Below are 19206 nucleotides of genomic sequence, written 5' to 3'. Positions count from 1 at the left end.
ATTACGCCTTTGTTTACTGTCGTGGCGGTATTTTATTTTTTGCTACTTAATTACTTACAACTATTTAAGCAACGATCAGCCGAGAGTTTGTTTTCACGCCTTCTTAGGAGCTATGAATGGAGTAGGTTTAGTTTAGAATGGAGCATGTAATTTCGTATGCATTTATAACAGTTCAGCAAATTAATTGTAATTTTCAGTCGTCAACATACAATTTTCGCTCTAGGCCAAATGTTCTTGAAAAAAATTCAATGCAATATATCAAATTTCAAACGATATCAAATTTTATTCGTATATATTCGAAATAGGTACAATATATCTTCATTGCTTAAGTATTGTACTAAGTTTTCGCAGCATAATGTAGGGAGTTTACCCTGCGTCAATAACATCAAGTATTTTAATCCAATGTCCATGAAAAGTTTTCTCATGAAACAAATAATTATGTACGGTTTAATGGTTTCAGATAAATGATGAAAATTTTTTTCGAATCTCTTTGAGTTAAATATTGTCCAAAATTCTGAATTTTTCAAAAAATGGTATCTTTTTATGGGACCAGATGCACAAACGTCCAAAAGAGATACATCATCTTTTATCCTTATTTTTTTTAATTTTTCAATTTGCACCAAAATTTCAGCATTATATTTAATAACTAATTCCTCTTCGAGCTTGAATATTGTTTGCAGTTGTTGCAGGCAATCCTTTACCTCCGCAGTCATGAATGCATTCCCTTTTTCAACAAATTGAAGATGTCGATGAACCACCTGAGCCAAAAGATCTTTTTGATAACTCCCAAACTGATCAGCACCATCATCACTATTTTTGACACGAGCCAGAAACGTACGAAGTTGCGTCGGAGAACCTGTGAAAATACGAACTGCATTAGTTATACGAATCGTACAGTTTAATTCATTGAATCTTACCAACGAGTAGACTATCGTTCCGTGCATCGCTGGGTATACTAAGCATAACTTTATCGACCAAAATTGTCAATACTGTCAAACAGCTTGATTCATTCATTTTATATCCTTTTTCAATCAAACTATTTAGGATTAAAAGAAAAGTTATTATTTCGTCAAACCATAGGTAGGATGATTCATATTCCCAATAAAACTTCGAAAAGTCAACACTTTGTACATCGGCTCCGCGTTTTAATAGGGCCTTAACCACATGCAAATTATTGTTTAATACAGCTAAGTGAAGAGGTGAATCTCCATTATCATCTTTGGCATTGACATCGGCTCCATATTTTACAATTGTTTTGACAAATTTGATACCCACTGAGTTTTTATAGACGTAACCGTCATGGGTCTTCTGATCCGATTTACATATGTCAGAATCAATAATCGAGTGAAGTATTGATCGCCCATATGAAAATACTTCGTTAACGTCGGCTTTATTTTTAAGCAGAATTTCTACATATTTACGATTACTGTTTAATTCCTCAATTATTTCGTATTCTAATCCATCCTCCGTGCAGCATGAGCAAATACCCATAGCTGCTTGTTCACATTTTCCGAAGCAAAGGTACAACGGACTCTGGCCATCACGGTCTTTTTCATTTACGTCGCAGTTGTAACTAATAAGAAGTTCAAAGAGACCCAAATTCGCAGGGGTACCCCGATGATACGCGAAAAAAACGTGCAACGGATTTTTCCCCAACAATTTCAAGTTTGGACTAGCGCCATTTTTCAAGAGCATTTCTACTATTTCGATTTGGTGTTTCATGAGTGCCACTTGATAAACGCCAAACAAGATCAAGATCGTCTTTCTGGTCTATGAATTTCTGCACCATCTTCGCATTGCCGGACATGCAAGCTGCATGTAAGTACGTGAATCCTTCGCTGTCTCTGCGATTTTCGATTACCTCCGAATGATTTGCAAATTTTAAAAGTTCCTCGAAATAATGATCAGCAAGTACTTTCAACGTATGTATGGGACTAGATCTGTAATCTCGACTGAAACGTTTGAGATACTTTAAGGGGTCCTCATCCCAGCCATCTAACAATTTATAATCAGCGCCATTGTCTAGTAGTAATTCTAATGTATTCTTTGTATATTCGCTTTTAATGCATAATGACAATGGGGTTTCTTTACATCCATCTTTGTAGTAAGGAAGATTGATATCTACGCCTTCATCAATGAATTGCTGGACCGATTCGCGACAGCCATACATACATGCTATGTGAAAATACGTGAGTCCCTCGTTGTCACTGACATTTTCGTATCTAGAATGTTTTAATAACTTTTGAATGGCATAGTCCTTTCCGTTTATAGCTGCAATATGTATTGCTGTTTGACCCAAGTCATTGAGTACTTGCAGCTCGGTGCCATTTTTCATCAGTATTTCGATGATTATTTCATGATGAGGTAATCTTTCTAAAGCTGTCCTTATAACCCAGTTGATATCCTCGGCATTGCCATCAAATTCAACTGCGACAAATGCCAGTACATCCTCTTCAGTCCAATCACGTTGCTCTATAAACAATTCGATGAATCGACTTTGTTTTTCTTCTATACTCTCTACCAGAGGACTATGCGACATTTTGTATTTTTCACTGTCACTTTTTGTAAGATATAATAATTAAAACTTTTCGAGACCTTCACTGACTATAAAATGTAGGATTTATTATAAAAATGTTGTAAATCGACTGTTAAATTTTGCAGTTTTTGCTTCAATTCAACAACCAGCTGCAAGCAGATACTTTTATCGTGCACCCACTCTAGAGCAGTGATTCACGACGACTGTCTGCTTCGCACACGATGCTCGCAAAGTAAAAACATAATACTACCTATACCGGCGAGTGACGTTTTTTCCCCGCACTGAGTCATCGAGCGCGTCAAAACCCATTTTGACGTAATGCATGAAATCTCAAGCTATTCCGGCTAAGTATTGCTTGTTCGATTTTGCTACTTTACCCATCATATAAGTTTCAATGCTTCCAATGTAATTTTTTGAAAATTTCGAGTTTTCAAAAATCATCTGCTTCAAGGAAGAGAGGTGAATTGGGTTTTTTTCGGATTCAAAAACTACTGCATTTATGTTACATGGTAATTACTGTTAACATGTTTTTCTCAAAGTAAAACTTCGAATAAATTCATTGAATTTGATAGTAATATTTCTTTGAAAGAATTTCATAAGTTTATTAGTCTAGTTTTTATTTCCAGTTTAAATGATCAATAATTACAATTTATAATATTAAATAAATGTTTAAACTTATAATACTTGTGCAACATAAACAAATGTGAAGTTTCATATATTAGTATATTGAAAGAACTTTAGAAGACTGTATGTGTTCATCATTTCAAATTTCACTACGCTGCGGCCAGTTTGATTCAACTCAATAAATTTTTAAATAATCATATACTCTTATCAGTATTTTGATTTATTATTTCATCTTCTAATCTGCTACATTTTCGCTAATAAAATATTAGGATAATAAATTTGCAATTTAGTCTCTTTCTCTCTCAAATAAAATTATTACATATAGTATGATAAATCGTGAACAAGTTATTAAACCAAATAAACAGTTGCTGATGGCTTTGTGGTGCAAGCCTCAGTCTTAATATCCCCAATTGTCTTCGCTGAAAATAAATTGTTCCAAAATAAAACATTCAAGTCAGGTGAGTAAATAGGTATGAAGCTGGTTAACTTCTTTAATTACTCGATAAAAATTACTCGATTTTCCACCTATAGTAAAATAATTCAAAACTTTGGCTAATGATGTTATCCAATATTTTTATTTTATTCTGTAATGCCATAGTTATGCTTGAAAGGACTGGAAAAATTATGTCTTTGAAAATTGATGATAAATATATCGTTATACTATCAAGCTATCGAATTTATGTTTATGTTTAAGTATATAATTATTATTAAAAGAGGGAGCAATGTTTTAATATATTTTATGCAAACAAATACAAAAAAATCTTTTCATAGGAGTTTTTTAAATGAATGTCTTCTTAATTTAAATTAAATTATGCAATGCATAATGCGTTTTCTCACTATAATATTAGAATTTAGTATATTTGAAAGCAGCAAATTGAGTATCAGAGGAATAATCGAAATGTTACAACTATAAACAATGCCAGAAAATGCATGGTGGGGATTTGGAAAAGATTAACGACAAGCAACACTCTGGTAACAATAAATTAAAATTGTATTTAAACCATCTTCTTATTTCAGAAATTCTTATTAGAAATTATAAATTCATTATTCCGAGCTTTGTTTATCTTAGTATATACAATGAAATAATTATGACTTGAAAATAATTTGAACGACATTTTATTGGTCAAACAGATTATAATTTTGAATGTTAAATGAATATCCCATGTAAATAAGACAATGAGCGTGAATATCATTCATTCTGATTGTAGTTCACTGTATAACATTTTTCATTAGAACCAATTCACATTTTTAAAAAGTTTCTTTAATAAAAAGTTGAATTACATTCGGACGTTTTCACGCTTTTTACATTACATTAAAACTTGTTACATTATTGAGATAAGAAGAATATTATCTTGCTCAATATCATTTTACGAAAATCAATAATTTCTTATGAATTACAATAGATCATAATTTTACTAATGAAGAATTGAAATAAATTAAAGAACTCAATACTACTATTTGTTAGACACGTCAAGGATTCCACTATTCTCAAGGAAATCTAGTCAAACATTAATATAAAACAATCATTTTTTAAGGAGCAAAGCATGAATTTCAATTGGAAGATGATTGTGCTAGTGATTTTTTTTAATTAGATTACTTTTACGAAGCTTCTTGAAAGTACGATTTCCGAGTACGTTCATACTCGGTTTTACGCGTGTAGCGTATCGTATATTGATGTGTGTCTGTGTGTGTGTGTGTGTGTGTGTGTTAGCGAGCAGACGCCCGTCACCGATGGTCCGGTGCGCGTCGTAAATATTCGAGAAAGGTGTAAACACGAGCGGTATAGAACGGCGACCACAACGATATGTGCTTGCTACGTCGAAGTCTCTTTTTCATTCTATCGAATCATTATCTTAAACTAACTATAATTTCAGTAGGTTATAATACTTGAAAATAAAAACTCGATGTGTATAGCCGTACAGCAGAGACCAACTCGTTTGTCTTCTTCTCACGCGATGTCGCGCGATATCAACAAGTACCTCGTGTTATGGTTGTGAAATAAGCTCGTCGGCTATTGTTAAAGTTTCTTTGTTTTTGATTGTAAATTTACTTCAACATGTACATGCGTACAGCAAGGAGAGATATAGTTATATTACTTTTCATCCAATAACGAGTCATAATTTTCATGTTGTAAATAGAATCGATTTATTTAAATGATTAAGCGTCGAAAAATAGCCAACGGCATTTGTCTATGTACATTAAAACGATCGATATTTACATGCGCGCTAATTTAGAAAATTATCTACAAGTTTAAGTGGTAAACATTGTTTCTCAGTCAATACGATAAAGCTTCGTGACAATAATAATAGTTTATACAAGATTTACATGGACGCGTGTGTATGGACACGTACTTAATATTAACAGAAACACGAGACTCATTGCTTAGACGGCGATGTTGGCTGCTGCTCGCTACTCGTCGTCTGCTCCTTGGCGTAATTTTTCAAGATGAGCTCCAGGGTCTTGGGGTGCTTGTACTTGGCCGCGAGGTGTATCGGCAGTCGACCCTCGTCGTCCTTGACGAAGGCGACCCTCTGGTCCTTCTCGAAGACGTCCTTGAGCAGCTCGTCGTAGCTCTTGGGCTCGATTTTCTTCTTGTCGTCGGCTGCCGCTGCTGGGGGGGTGACATCGTCGTCGTCGTCACCGTCGAGCGCCGTCGTCGAGCAATGGTCGAGCTCCTCCTTGGATCGCTTGCCCTCGCCGTCGTTCTCGTCGATGCTGCAGAGCAGCGTGTGGATGGCCGTACAGCCCCAGGTGGTGATGCCGCTGTAGTCGGCGAACTCGGGCAGCAGCTTCTGGAAGATGTCCTTGCAGTCGTGCTCCGCGGCCAGATGCAGCAGACTCTGGCGGCGCTTGTCCAGGGCGGTGACCTGAGCGCCCGCCTTCACGAGCTTGTCGAAGATCCCGTTGACCTCCTCCTTCTCCTCGGGCCTCTCGATGCTCTCGTCGAGCAGCGAGTGCAGGACCGACTTGTGCTCGTGCGTGTAGCTCTCGACGTTGGCCCCCGCGGCGAGCAGCAGATCGACGATGTTCTTGTTGCGGGTCTGGGCGGCGACGTGCAGTGCAGTACGACCCTCGTGGTCCTTGGCCTCGAGGTCGAGCTCGGAGCCGCGTCGGTCGAGCAGCAGCTTGAGGCTCTCCTCGAGTTTCAGCTCGGCGGCCAGATGGAGGACGTTGCGGCCTCGCGAGTCGACGCTGTTCATCGGCGCCCCGGCGTCCAGCAGTTGTAGCAGCACACGCCGGCAGGCCTCGTCCTTGCCCTCCTTTTGCTGGATCGAGTCGAGGAGCGACTCGTCGAAGACGCCCAGCAGCACAGAGCTGCCGTCGGCCGTGCGGATCTTGGGGTCGGCGCCGTGCTCCAGCAGCAGACGGACGTTGTCGAGGTCGCGCGACTGCGCAGCCAGGTAGAGCGGGCTGCGGCCCTGATGGTCGCGGGCGTTCACCAGGTCGAGCTCCGGCACGACGTTGCTGATCCTGGGGAGGGTGTCGCTCCGCTGCTGCTGCTGTGTCGTCGGAGCCGCGCCGGCCTGCTTGGAGCGATGGACGCCGCCGATGCCGGTGATGTCTGCGTCCCCGACGATGTTGTTGGAGCCTTCGGCGGAATCGATTTCCTGCGCTTCCAGCCGCTGCTGGTTGGCGAGCTCGCGCGGGGACTCGTCCGCTTCCTCGTCCACGATCTTGGCGCAGGCAGTTTGGTGAACCATCTTGTTCGAACAAAAAAATGACAAATTTGAGTAAACTGGATGAGTACGCGTGTGCGTCGATTTGCGTTGATTTGGTTTCAGCAGGTGGGGACCGTTGCTGTCGCTAGTCTGAGCGTGAGTGACGAGTCGGATGTCTGTCTCGGTGAGCCGTGCTGTTGAGCTCGCGAGACTTGCGGCGAGAGAGGGGCTAACATCACCGAGTGTGTGTTTGTATGTGAACGTCGATCGTACGGGGGTTTTTGATTTCTGCTTTTGAATATGAAATTCATGCGTTGATTAGTTTCGTTAATGTCTGGTAAAAAATTGATGCGTTGGTGTATCGATAGCAGTACACGCGCACGATCGGTATTGCATCGTTCGTTGCGAGCAACGTCCGAAAAAATGACACGTATCCTCTGTAATCATCATTCATATTATTTTAACGTACCAAACCGTTAAAATTTAGACCATGGGGGAAAGGGAAAGAATTTGAGTTCTCGTAGAATATCGAGATCGAGAAGCGATGGGCGGAGCGACGTTGCAAGTGGCTCGATTTTGTCGTCGTCGATTCGAGGCGTACGAGCAGTTTGCCGCGCGAACATGTCCCTGAGTACGATAGAACTGATAGAGGTCGCTCACAGAGCTCGACTGCCAGGGTGAGCTCTAATTATACACCGAAAACAAATTTTTTTTTTCATAACTCCCAAACTGATCAGCACCATTATCACTATTTTTGACATACGCCAGAAATGAACTAAGATGGGTCAGAGAACCTGTGAAAATATGAACTACATTAGTTATACGAATCCTACAGTTTAATTCATTGAATCTTACCAACGAATAATTTATCGCTCTCTTCAATGTTGGCCTCAATGAGAATAACTTAAAAAACTAAACTCAAACTATAACTGAAATAACATAAAAAACTTTTAAAAAATTTATATTCCTGTAGACACTTGAAAAAAAATTACTTTTTTCAATTTTCTATGCATTATATATGATTCGATTGAATTACCAATGTTACCAAAATATTTATTTATCTCAGATTGCTATCAAGTCGCTAACTTCACAATTCAGCAAAGCCTTCAAATGGATATCGGCAATGGTTATCATTACAAAAACGATGGCGAGCAAGAGCTCATCCCTTTGGAAGTACTGTTTTTTGGTAAAAAAAAAAAAAAAACAAGTTAAGATACTCTCGACCGTCGAACAAATTTCTCATATACCAACGTCCGAACAGCCTATTGTCGAATGGACCCGGTGAATCGTCGGAAAAAAGGATCGATCCAGCAGCTGCCCCTGTCGCAGAGCGACCAGTGGCTGAAGGACGCCGAGATACTGGACATGAAGAGGCTCACGACCACTGACACTGGCACCTGTTTCTTCAAGTTTCGCAAGCGGGCCCTCGACTGGGACGAGTACCAGCGCTACCTCCAGGACCTGGCCAATTTGCGAAATTTGAATCTGGACGAGATGAGGCACAAGATGCAGTGCTGCCCGCTGCCGCAGCCCCCGGATGCCAACGAGAATGAGGAGGCCTCGAACGAATGATCGTGGGATTCAAGCAAACGTACTCGTGATTTATAACGTTATTTAAATCTTTTTTTTTATTCGTTTATTTCTTTCGATTGACAATCGTGTTTTACTCTCTTCGAAAGAATCCAACATGCTATGTACATGTTCACAAATGATTTTCCTCAAAATTTCGCGTAATAGTAATTGATATTACTATTCGATAATAAATAAGACCTAGACATTAATAGTATATTATTAGTATTAACTAAACTAAGAATTAAATTTGACAATTTTTAAAATTCGCTTTCCATCGATGAAATTGACTTTTTTACACAATAATAAATAAAAGATACAAAAATGATTATTCAACAGATAGAAACAATTTTTTATAACAATTTTTATTAACGAATCTCGTTATTAGATCTCAAGGCACTTGAATCACAAAAGAGTCAACATGCTTTGTCGTGTGTAATTTCGATTTCCCGCTTTAAAAAAATTTTTTTTAACCGATTATCTCTCTTTTGTGCTTCCTTTAAGTATCAAAAATAAAGCTTAAAATGACTAAAAAAGTTGATGAGACAAATTAATTTTCGACAATCATTAACGAATACTAATTGACGCATACATTATAAACAGTCGTAAACAAATTTAAGTTTCGTTCGTATGAGCCTTTTAACAAACAATAATTAAGGCTGTGATAACAATCGATTTTTTTCAAGTTCAGTTGTTGATCTGAATCCATTTAAGCGCATCACGGATGTTAATGAGACTCACTCTCCCCAGGAAACTTGCAATAAGCTGATATTCCGGCATTGTCCGACGTCCACAGGACCGAGTAGAAAGAGAACGTTGAAGAGTTTTCGGCAATGTCGCACCTTCGCTCTTACTTGAACTTTCATTGGTACGCTCTTCCAAAGAATCATTTCGACCTTCGCACAGTACTTTTGTAGTTAAACACAAAAGCCACTGTAAGATCTAAGAAATAAATATAAAGTTGATGAAAATTTTTTCAACTTAATGTGAATTTTATTACTAATATAAACAACCATTTTACCTCGCTACTTGATGGAATTTTCTTTTCTTTTTGTAACCATGCACTAGGCGCCCACAAGTATAATTGCATTATCGTTGATACTACCCCAATGGTTGGCCGCTAAAAGGATAAATTATTACATTAAAATAACGAGTTAACATTTAAGTTAAAAGAATTCATATTTAGAGTTTTTAAATACCTTATAAGGATTACGTATCAAAATATCTTTTATCAGGCATGCAATTATGTTAGGAACGGAATCTGGCAGAGATGGTAAATCCTCTTCTTTGTAATCTGCACTACTCAACAATGCTTTTTCCGTTCTAGTTCCAAGAAATGGATTTTGCATACCAAAAATTTCGTATGCTATAGTACCTACAGCCCAAAGATCAGACTTGGTGTAATTAAGACTAGTAAAAGGCCCTGCTTTCGCTGTTCGAATTTCTGGTGCCATGAGTGCAACGTTTCCTCCTCTATCCATTTCAGAATAATGATATGGTATATAAAGACCATGACTTTTTGAGGCTGAACAGCATCCAAAGTCGGTTATTACCAATGTTGGGCAGTTGTCTGACTCCTCCGAAATATCAAGAAGAATATTGTCAGATTTTAGATCCCTGTGAGCAATACCATGACAGTTCATGTGAGCAACTCCTTCCAGTAGCTGAGCAAATAAAAGTACAGATTCTCGAGGACTAGGAGTCTTAGATAGATATTCTTTTAATGATAGATCATATCTGAAAAATAAGAAAGTCATATTTAGTATTAGATTAAGTGTCACTTATGTAAAACAACTTTTAACAATTTTTACCTTTTCATCAACAAAAATAGACTCATATTCCTCCCAGAACCTTCAGGATTTAATCTAGTTGGTAAAGCATCTGGGTATAAAGTTGTAGCATGTGGTAAAAATGGAATCCTGTCAGCAAATACTGAATACATCGCCACAATATTTACATGAGGTGGTAAGGTAGCCATGTTTTCAGATAAAATTTGTTCTCCTTGAAATAATGATTCGTTCTTATAATCTTTCCACACAGGAACAATTTCCCTCTGCATCGCATCATAAATTCTGGCGGCATTGGATTCAGCATCGTAATTGAACATCATTTTCATAGCCAAAGGAAATGATGATACACCATTTGAGTTATCAATCGTTAAATCTTCTTCAATGGCTATTTCATTTTCATTTTTTAAGCGTGCTGCATATACCACTGCGTTGGCACCTTTTGCTATCAGAGGTCCAACAACAAAGTTCTTCAATGTAATCTGGCCATTGTTCCCAGTTGTATTTTCATAATTGTTATCATTCGTGGGCTTGTTCCACTTCATTTTCATGACAGCCTCTCGTATTTCCCAGCAAACTCCTTCGAGCTCATCCTCTTTCGTAAGAATACCTGTGCCGGATGCCAAGGAAATGCCTACCAATGCAAAAAATGGAGCAGAGTCGCCTCTGAACAGCAGTCTAGTTGCAGCGCGTCTGCTTAGGTCTGCTGCCAATGAATTGGTGACTCTGTTCAATATACTATCTACGAATAGACGCCGTGCTTGAGCTCCCAGGTAGCCAAGGGGCCCTTGAGCTGTTGCTGCAGAGGCTGCCGTTGCAGTGCCTCCGGGTACATGGCCCTGGGACTGCTCACCTATGGAGAGACAAACAATTCAGCATTGTAGTAGAAGCCTTTAATGTAATAATGAGCAATGAATTAGATGCACTTGCCTACTCGTACAACGTGTATTTTGTTGATGTGGGCTCTGGCCGGGTTGAAAGAACGCTCTGGATTTCTGAGTGAGCGCAGAACGAGCCGACCATCGTGCAGAATTCGCTGGACCGCCGACCTAATCGACATCTCGCCGATGCCACCGCTGCACTCGGGGCCTGCAGCGAGGGCCCAGCGAGCGAAGCTCCGGCCAAAGAGCCAGGCTTTCACACCCGAGGGCAGATTCGATAGAATGAACGCCTCAATTTTGTCGTGCACTCAGAGATATATAGTTGGCCACTGTACATGCACAAAGGAAACAAAACTCGCATTTATTATTAACACTCGCCAATATACACTAGAAAAGAGTCGCGTCACGGGCTTTAATTAGATATGCATTAATAGGTATGAAGTCGATCGGCGTGTACACTACACAGTACACGCGTAATTCGAGGTCACCTTTCAACGCGATGTGTTTACAAAATCATGCGTTGCAGACAAGATACACACACACACACATACAGACACAAAATGGCTCGTTTGCAGTAAATAGATATCGATATCGATCTTACGGCAAGTATACTCGATACATTAGCACCATTATATTACCTTTGAACTTTTTATGGACACCACCACGAGCGAGCGAGCGCAACTGCTGCAGGCAGCGTCTGCAGCTGTCAAACGTTGGCGTTTTCCTGCTCGAGAGACTTCTTCTGCGCGGTCGCAAACATCGAGAATATGAATCCCCACGCCGCGGCGCAGTGCAGCAGCACGCAAATTTACGAGTTATTCGATATACCTATGCGAGGTAGATAACGCTGCGCGACGTGATGTATACGAAAGACCGGATCACACGAATAGACACACGGCGCGCGCGAGTGTGTTTGTGTGCGAAAAAAAAATCAGATTACGACATCGCGTAGTTCTCGAGAATTATAGCTATAAATGCCATTACCGAGTATTCGCGACGAGGTTAAGTTCGCGCGACCCGTGCGACTCCTTTCTTGGCGCACCGACCGACTGGTGGCAAATAAATTCGCGCGGTAGTATCGCGCGTCAAAGCCATCTGTTGGGGTTTTCGTGAACTTCATTTATCTTTAAAAAGTGCATAAGATTTTTTACGATGTTAATCAATTCATCCAAGCAATTAAAAATCGCTTTATTTCAAAAAGTCGTCATCTTGTCTGTTACACGCAAAAAAGTATTCAGTTCTTTGTTGATTAAAATTTAACACCACGTCCGACTTTCTCCGATAATCTAATCGTTGCATATTAATTATTGATAAGATAAACGGGATCCTTACAAAATAACAATGATCAACATAAGTGTCAACAAAATTCATACTCATTGTCTCACGATTTTCTTCACTTTAATTTCATACGATTATAAAATTAAATAGAACAAGTATATGGGTTCATCGTTCGTAAAAATTTAAATGCACTACCCGAATTCTAAAGGTTTGAAGCATCCAAAAAGTCGTAGCGGTGTAAAATGTCCTAATTTGTACATTCACTCAACTCATCTTTCTCTCATTCAAACCATAATAATAGTGAAACAATTTAAAATTAAGCAATTCAAAGTTGCGTTTCGAAATTCAGGATGCAAAATGCACGATCGACGAAGAGAGGGAGAAAAACACAACGACCGACCGAGGCGTCGCGCTGCGGCTAATAATCGCGGACAATTACCACGAGCAGAGCAGCAGTCTCGACTCGCTCCAACACAGTCAGAGGCCTGCCGCTGCTTTAGCTGCTGCAGTGGAACCGCTGCTGCGAGACCAAAAAGTTCCCCTCCTCCGCGTGTATACCGTGCTGTGCGCAACGAGTTGCAGCAGTCGCGTATAATAATTGCCGTCTGTCACACCAGCCGCGGGCGTGCGAATAACAACGACAACAACCCGAGGAGAGATATCAACAAGTCGACGATAACGATAGCAAGGACGACAACGATGGCACCGAATCTGAGCAAGCTCGTGACGAGGAAGAGCGTCGCCTCGGCCGCCGCGGTAGCCGCGCTGCTCTACATTCTCAAACGTCGCCGCGGCAAGCGACACAATTATTACAACGTCAAGCCCAAGTGAGTTGTTGTCGATGATGATGATCATCGCCATGCATATAAGACAACGATGATTCTCGAAACCGAGCGAATCTTATCGTCCATTAGCAGGCTATTATGCGCGTATGCTCGCTCGTCTATCGATACGTGCCATTTGTCATCATCCGCGACGACGAACGATCTTGCCATTTTCACGCAGTCACTCTCTCGTGTGATTATGCTACACATGTATATGATACGCGCGCAACATCCCATGCTCTAGCCTCGCGCACACGTATATGAGCGCGTATCGTGTCCGTGCGTTTGTAGCTTGCTTATGTACGATGATAGTATCACTGCGCTCGGTTCGCGCTCGACGATTGTGTGGTGTTGATTGTGACTCCGTTTATAACCGATTTTTCTGGCTTTTCTAGGAGCCAGTGGCCACCCAACAACGATGTCCAGTACGTCATCAAGGAGGTAAGAGAACGACTCGTGATGATCCTACAATTGCGCGATTAAATAATAAATCCTGTCGAGAAACTCGCGCGAGAAGTTGACGTCTATTTTTGACATTTCATCGCTGCTGCGTGTCTGTATATGTATGTATGTGTATGTATTGCGTGCGTCTATGTGCTCTGCTGTACATGTACACGCGCGGCGCTGAGTGCTGGCCGATTATTGCATGTGCAGCGACATGCAACTATACATACGTGCATGCTAATGTGACATCTTTAAAAAAATTGTCAACGATTTTTCAACGATTATCATTACGAGAAATAAATAGTTATCACAACTGGCTTTCAAGATGACGAAAATTATTTCTCGTTTAATTGATAGTTTATTCTTGATTGTCTACAGGAAAAACCAAAACAACCTAAGGCTCATGTCAACAAGGAGTTTTTCAGGCAGCTTCGACAATTGTTGGCGATTGGTATACCCGGTGTTTTTACGGTTGAAGCTGGATATGCCTTGCTTATTGCATTGTCACTGGTTGGCAGATCGCTCTGCGATCTTTACCTTATTCATACAAGCACACTTATTGAAACGTTAGTATACTGTACTCTTTTTTATTGGAAATTGATGTAACTCATTACTTTAATAGATTCCTTTGAAATTTCAGCTCCATAGTCAACATGGATTCTGCTTTATTCAAAAAACGACTTTTGAGATTTGTAGCAACATTGCCTGTGGTAAATATACATTTGGATTTAATGCATTGAAAAATTCTAATACTTTCAGATCTTCATACTTTCTTTTTTTTCAGATATCTGTTGTAAATAATATTTTAAAGTATGGAATTGGTGAAATGAAACTAAGGCTTAGAACTAACATTAGCCGTCATCTTATAGATCAATACTTGAAGTAAGTTTCACTTCACTTTTTAAACTTAAAATGTAATGGGAAAAAATTTAACCCGTCAAGAGAACAGCTTTGACCTTTTGAATATTAATGAGAGAATCAATTTCGTAATCACGTTTAAGTTATAATCAGTCCCTGTTACTATGTACAATCAAGATCAAAGGTCAAAAATGTTTACCATACAAACACATAAAAAAATGTTTGCTTACATATTTTTATTTATTTGTTATAAATTCTTATAATATTGTTTCAGGGGCTTTACCTATTACAAAATGAGTAATTTGGACTCAAGAATTGCTAATCCTGATCAATTATTGGTTACTGATGTGGATAAGTTCTGTGAAAGTTGCACAGATTTGTACAGCAACATTGCAAAGCCTATGCTAGATATGATGATTTATATTTATAGACTAACATCTGCAATTGGTGGCACAGTTAGTTATCATTGCAATACATAAAAGCTACACTATCTTATTGAATTGTACATTAATAACAATTTTTTTATAGACTCCAGTGATAATGTTATCATACTTGGTGGTTGCTGGTGGTTTTTTGACTCATTTGAGAAAACCTATTGGAAATTTGACTGTCAAAGAGCAAAGATTAGAAGGAGAATATAGACATATTCAATCTCGATTGATTACCAATTCTGAAGAAATTGCTTTCTATCAAGGAAATACACGAGAAAAATTGACAATGTTAGCTAGTTTCCATAAACTTGTGAGTTATATTAACAATTTTTATGATAAAAATGCACGGATTTGAAGTATTGAATTTAAGATAAAAATTTTTATGTGAAATAGGTAACACATCTTAGAAAATTCTTGGAATTCAAGGTGGCTATTGGAGTTGTAGATAATTTTATAGGAAAATGTAATGATATTTATTATTTTTATTATTTATGATTATTGAAGTAATTTTAAAGCTCATTTTATTAATTACAGACATTGCAACTGTTGTTGGATTTTATGCTGTTAGTATTCCATTTTTCAAGAAAAATCATCCAATTTTATCTGGAAGCCCTGATCACAGATTCAAATGTTACTATACGTACGGTAGAATGTTATTAAAATTAGCAGAAGCTATTGGTAGATTAGTTCTTGCTGGAAGAGAAATGACAAGATTAGCAGGTTTTACAGCAAGAGTCACGGAAATCAGAAAAGTTTTGGCCGAATTAAACGAAAACAAATATGAACGAACGATGATCATTGATCCAAAAAATAATCCTATTGGATCACCTGGAGCTGGAAAAATTCTAGCTAAAGACAATATCATTCGTTTCGATCGCGTTCCATTAATTACGCCAAATGGAGATGTTCTGATCAAAGAGCTCACATTTGAAGTAAAATCGGGTATCAATGTTTTAGTATGTGGACCTAATGGATGCGGCAAGAGTTCTCTTTTCCGAGTTTTGGGCGAGGTCAGTGCAAATATTTTTCAAATTTTCTTTTCTAAATACCATCATACAATAATTCTAATAATTTATTTTAGCTGTGGCCACTTTGGGGCGGAGTAATGACCAAGCCACCAAAAGGAAAGCTCTTCTATATTCCTCAAAGGCCTTACATGACTCTGGGTACACTGAGGGATCAAGTTATTTATCCTCACACTCGAGCCGAGATGTTAAGACGCGGAAACGCCAAAGATGAAGATTTACAAAAATACTTGGATTTGGTGCAATTGGGACATTTACTGGAGAGAGAATCTCAGCCAGGAAGTGAAGGTCAAGGATGGGATACAGTAGCCGATTGGATGGATGTTTTGTCTGGAGGAGAAAAACAACGTATCGCGGTAATTGTTTAATGTCTGCATTTATCTTAGATTTACAAATACAGATATCGTAACAAATATTATATTCATTGCAGATGGCTCGATTATTTTATCATAAGCCACAATTCGCTATACTTGACGAATGCACAAGTGCTGTTAGTGTAGATGTTGAAGACTCCATGTATTCTTATTGCAAAAAAGCAAACATAACTTTATTTACAGTATCTCACAGAAGATCATTGTGGAAACATCACGAGGTAATTGAAATTATAATTTTCGTAATCGACAAAATAGAAAAAAAATACTCAAAAATTTATTATTTTTAGTACTATTTACTGATGGATGGAAGAGGATCTTATGAATTCAAGCCAATCGAGCCGGATACGGAAGAATTTGGATCATGAATGTTCAACTGCTTGTCACAAGCACCAACAAAATGTGTTTCAAGTCAATGATATGGCTCTGAAACGTAATGATGCCCAATATGCTAATTTGTAATTATAAGTATTGAAATCTTTTACACCTGGTTGTGGAACTTTTGAATGATCTATAGGTAAAGGAGATTTTAATATTAATGCTATTAATTTTTTTTTTAAAAAGTCCAGGAGACATGAACTATGTATTTTTATAATGACGTTTTATATGTAATTTTTATTGGCCCTTTTTACAAAAAAAAACAAGCATTCAAAGTTTAGCCCATCATTTTTATAATGGTAAAAAAAAACTCTAGCTGTTAATTTATATACGATTGGTGTAAGGCAGTAGGGAATATTTATTATTTAATAAAAAAACTCGCGATCACATTCCTCTTTTTTAATTAACGACAATAAAAAATTGTACATAAAAATTTTCTCTTTCCCGACGATATAATTGATGGTTTTTCTGTGTTGAGTGGATAAAAAGCGAAGCTCAAAAACGAAAGCTGTTTAAATGAGAACAATGATTATTTTGTGACAATGTGCAATGATTATACTACGGTAGCTTTAAAAAAAAACATCGAAATGATTTTTGTTATATATTCAAGAAAAGCGAATGAAAAAAAGTCTCGCAAATTGTGAAACACGACTCCAAAAAAATCCAATCGATCAAAGTATGTATCTACATAAATTTTATTGCATCTACTACTTTCAACGAGTGTGTAAAACAATTCGCATTTATATGATGATTGTGCGCGCGATAATAATAATCGTTATGTGTAGATCACATTGTAAATACACGAGCAATAATTCTGTAATGTTGAAGTTTGTGTTTTTTTTTTTAAATCTTTTTTTTTAGAGGGGATTGCTGGACAATAAAAGAATTTATATGCCGTATTTAATCGAACTGTGCTGCATCACTTCGTTTCCCTGTAATCAATTCCAAAAGCTGGAAAAAAAATAAATTATAATTTATTTAGTAGCGATGCGAGTAATCATCTGAATGCCGAGCTTTAGCGCGAAATATTTACTAATGATAATCGTCGTAATAATCACTCCTAATACACCATAAGTGCAGCTATAAGAGAAAGAGGCTACTCGGGGGTGATCCGCACGCACACATACATGGTTCGGCGGAAAGGCGGCGTTTGGGTGGGGAATTGAACACACAGCCAGCACACATATGTGCATGGCATATACGTATAACAGAGAACGCGCGAGAGATCGGCGCACTGCGATTTGCAAACTGGCGGCGGCATGCAGCGACGAGATACTGCGGGGAGCCTCGAGTTTGCTGCTGCTACAGTCGGGTCAGGCGGTTCGCCGCAGTAGGAGCGCGGCCGCGTTTACATTGTAAAAAGTACAGTAGTGATAAGTTAAATATACTTTAAACATCGTACGAACTTGAAAACTAAATAAATAATAAGAAATTTTAAATTTGTAATCGGCGTGTATCGATAATACCGCGATTCGAGGCAATCGTTTCGCTAATGGAGTTTAAGAAACCCTTGACCAAATTCAAATTCGGAGTTCTAGATAACTCGCGTTCGAACGTTACATAGAAAAAAAAGGAGTCGCATCGATCTCGTATTTTTGGTCTAAGATCGTGCAAATTTATCACAATCTGCATAAATTTCGCGAGATATACAAAGAGTCAGCTATTCACAAACATAAAGGCGGAGCAGCGTGCGTTGGTAAAAAAAAAAGTAGCGAAGTAGCCTAAAAATATAACGGCTCTTTGGCTTTCGCGCTGGGCGTCTCTCGGACGCATAGCATAAAAATCGAATGCAAATCGCGAGCGTCCGTCTGTCTGTGCATTAACAACGAATACATTTTCGTGCGAATAAGCGTGTTCCGACCCAACGGCAATTTTCACGCGCTCATTCGCGGCACTATAGCTCTATACAGCTAGTTTTTCGTACAGAGAGGAGTGCGCGGCAGTTGTATATATTTCAACAACATAGGCGTGCGGGCCAGGGAGCAGCTACACTACATAGGGGCGATCGATCCCTTAATACTTGTGTATAATACGGCAGCACAGCCAGGCCGGATTCTCGCCCTATAAGCAGCAGCGCGCAGGCGGTGGTCTGCGTGCACACGCATATCATCCATAGGACAATAATATTCGCACAGACGTCTCGGTACACAATTGGTGTGTACTGCATATATATAACATAACAACAACAAGCAGACCCTGCTATACATATAGGTAGCAGTGCGCGCGTCTCTCTCACTCACTCGCTCACTGGCAAAAACGTGTGTGCATACATATACATACGCAACACAACTGCTGCTGCTGCTGCTGTCTCTCTGCGTGTGTATACATACACGAGCGCGCGTGTTTGGCTCTCCGTTCGGTGCTGCGCCGAGCGCCGAGCCGAGCCGAGGCACACACAGGCTGAAGCAAAAGAGTAAGGGAGAGAAAAGTCCGATATATATATACATAGCTATATATGTAGGCGCGTTCGCAAAGAGAGGAGAGGACTGCTGCTGTGCCGCGAGCGTCGAGCGATCGCGCGCCGCAAACTGGTATTGTATA

General features: G+C 39.1%; 5 protein-coding genes across 6 annotated transcripts; 2 read left to right on the top strand and 3 right to left on the bottom strand.

The window, feature by feature from the left end:
• Positions 1–350: 350 nt before the first annotated feature.
• On the bottom strand, positions 351–2737 carry LOC106656875 (serine/threonine-protein kinase TNNI3K-like). Its single transcript, XM_023460707.1, has 2 exons — positions 918–2737; positions 351–856 (listed from the first exon to the last, which is right to left on the bottom strand). Exon 1 carries the CDS (start codon positions 2537–2539, stop codon positions 1673–1675), a length of 867 nt encoding a protein of 288 aa, XP_023316475.1. The 5' UTR covers positions 2540–2737; the 3' UTR covers positions 351–856; positions 918–1672.
• A 2651-nt stretch (positions 2738–5388) lies between these two features.
• On the bottom strand, positions 5389–7013 carry LOC106657136 (ankyrin-1-like). The gene has a single exon (XM_014378473.2). It carries the CDS (start codon positions 6859–6861, stop codon positions 5536–5538), a length of 1326 nt encoding a protein of 441 aa, XP_014233959.2. The 5' UTR covers positions 6862–7013; the 3' UTR covers positions 5389–5535.
• Positions 7014–7103: 90 nt separating this feature from the next.
• On the top strand, positions 7104–8427 carry LOC106657137 (TPPP family protein CG45057-like). The gene is made up of 3 exons (XM_014378475.2): positions 7104–7496; positions 7886–8005; positions 8081–8427. The coding sequence occupies exons 2-3, from the start codon at positions 7930–7932 to the stop codon at positions 8389–8391; spliced, it is 387 nt and encodes a 128-aa protein (XP_014233961.1). The 5' UTR covers positions 7104–7496; positions 7886–7929; the 3' UTR covers positions 8392–8427.
• On the bottom strand, positions 8421–12111 carry LOC106657135 (serine/threonine-protein kinase PINK1, mitochondrial). Of its 2 annotated transcripts, XM_014378472.2 has the most exons (6): positions 11695–12111; positions 11106–11385; positions 10200–11028; positions 9588–10125; positions 9410–9508; positions 8421–9330 (listed from the first exon to the last, which is right to left on the bottom strand). In XM_014378472.2, the coding sequence occupies exons 2-6, from the start codon at positions 11233–11235 to the stop codon at positions 9076–9078; spliced, it is 1851 nt and encodes a 616-aa protein (XP_014233958.1). In that variant the 5' UTR covers positions 11236–11385; positions 11695–12111; the 3' UTR covers positions 8421–9075. The 2 variants fall into 2 exon arrangements, with proteins under 2 accessions (XP_014233958.1, XP_023316485.1); XM_023460717.1 differs by lacking the exon at positions 11695–12111 and having other exon boundaries at positions 11106–11634.
• Positions 12112–12773: 662 nt separating this feature from the next.
• On the top strand, positions 12774–16860 carry LOC106657134 (ATP-binding cassette sub-family D member 3). Its single transcript, XM_014378471.2, has 12 exons — positions 12774–13161; positions 13554–13599; positions 13981–14168; positions 14243–14312; positions 14387–14484; positions 14735–14915; positions 14989–15201; positions 15285–15354; positions 15426–15901; positions 15973–16272; positions 16347–16508; positions 16578–16860. The coding sequence occupies exons 1-12, from the start codon at positions 13034–13036 to the stop codon at positions 16653–16655; spliced, it is 2010 nt and encodes a 669-aa protein (XP_014233957.1). The 5' UTR covers positions 12774–13033; the 3' UTR covers positions 16656–16860.
• The last annotated feature ends 2346 nt before the right edge of the window (positions 16861–19206 follow it).

This window comes from Trichogramma pretiosum, unplaced genomic scaffold, assembly GCF_000599845.2.
Source record: "Trichogramma pretiosum strain Unisexual culture from Peru unplaced genomic scaffold, Tpre_2.0 scaffold126, whole genome shotgun sequence".
Lineage (NCBI taxonomy): Eukaryota > Metazoa > Arthropoda > Insecta > Hymenoptera > Trichogrammatidae > Trichogramma > Trichogramma pretiosum.
This window is presented reverse-complemented; position numbering and strand designations above follow the sequence as displayed.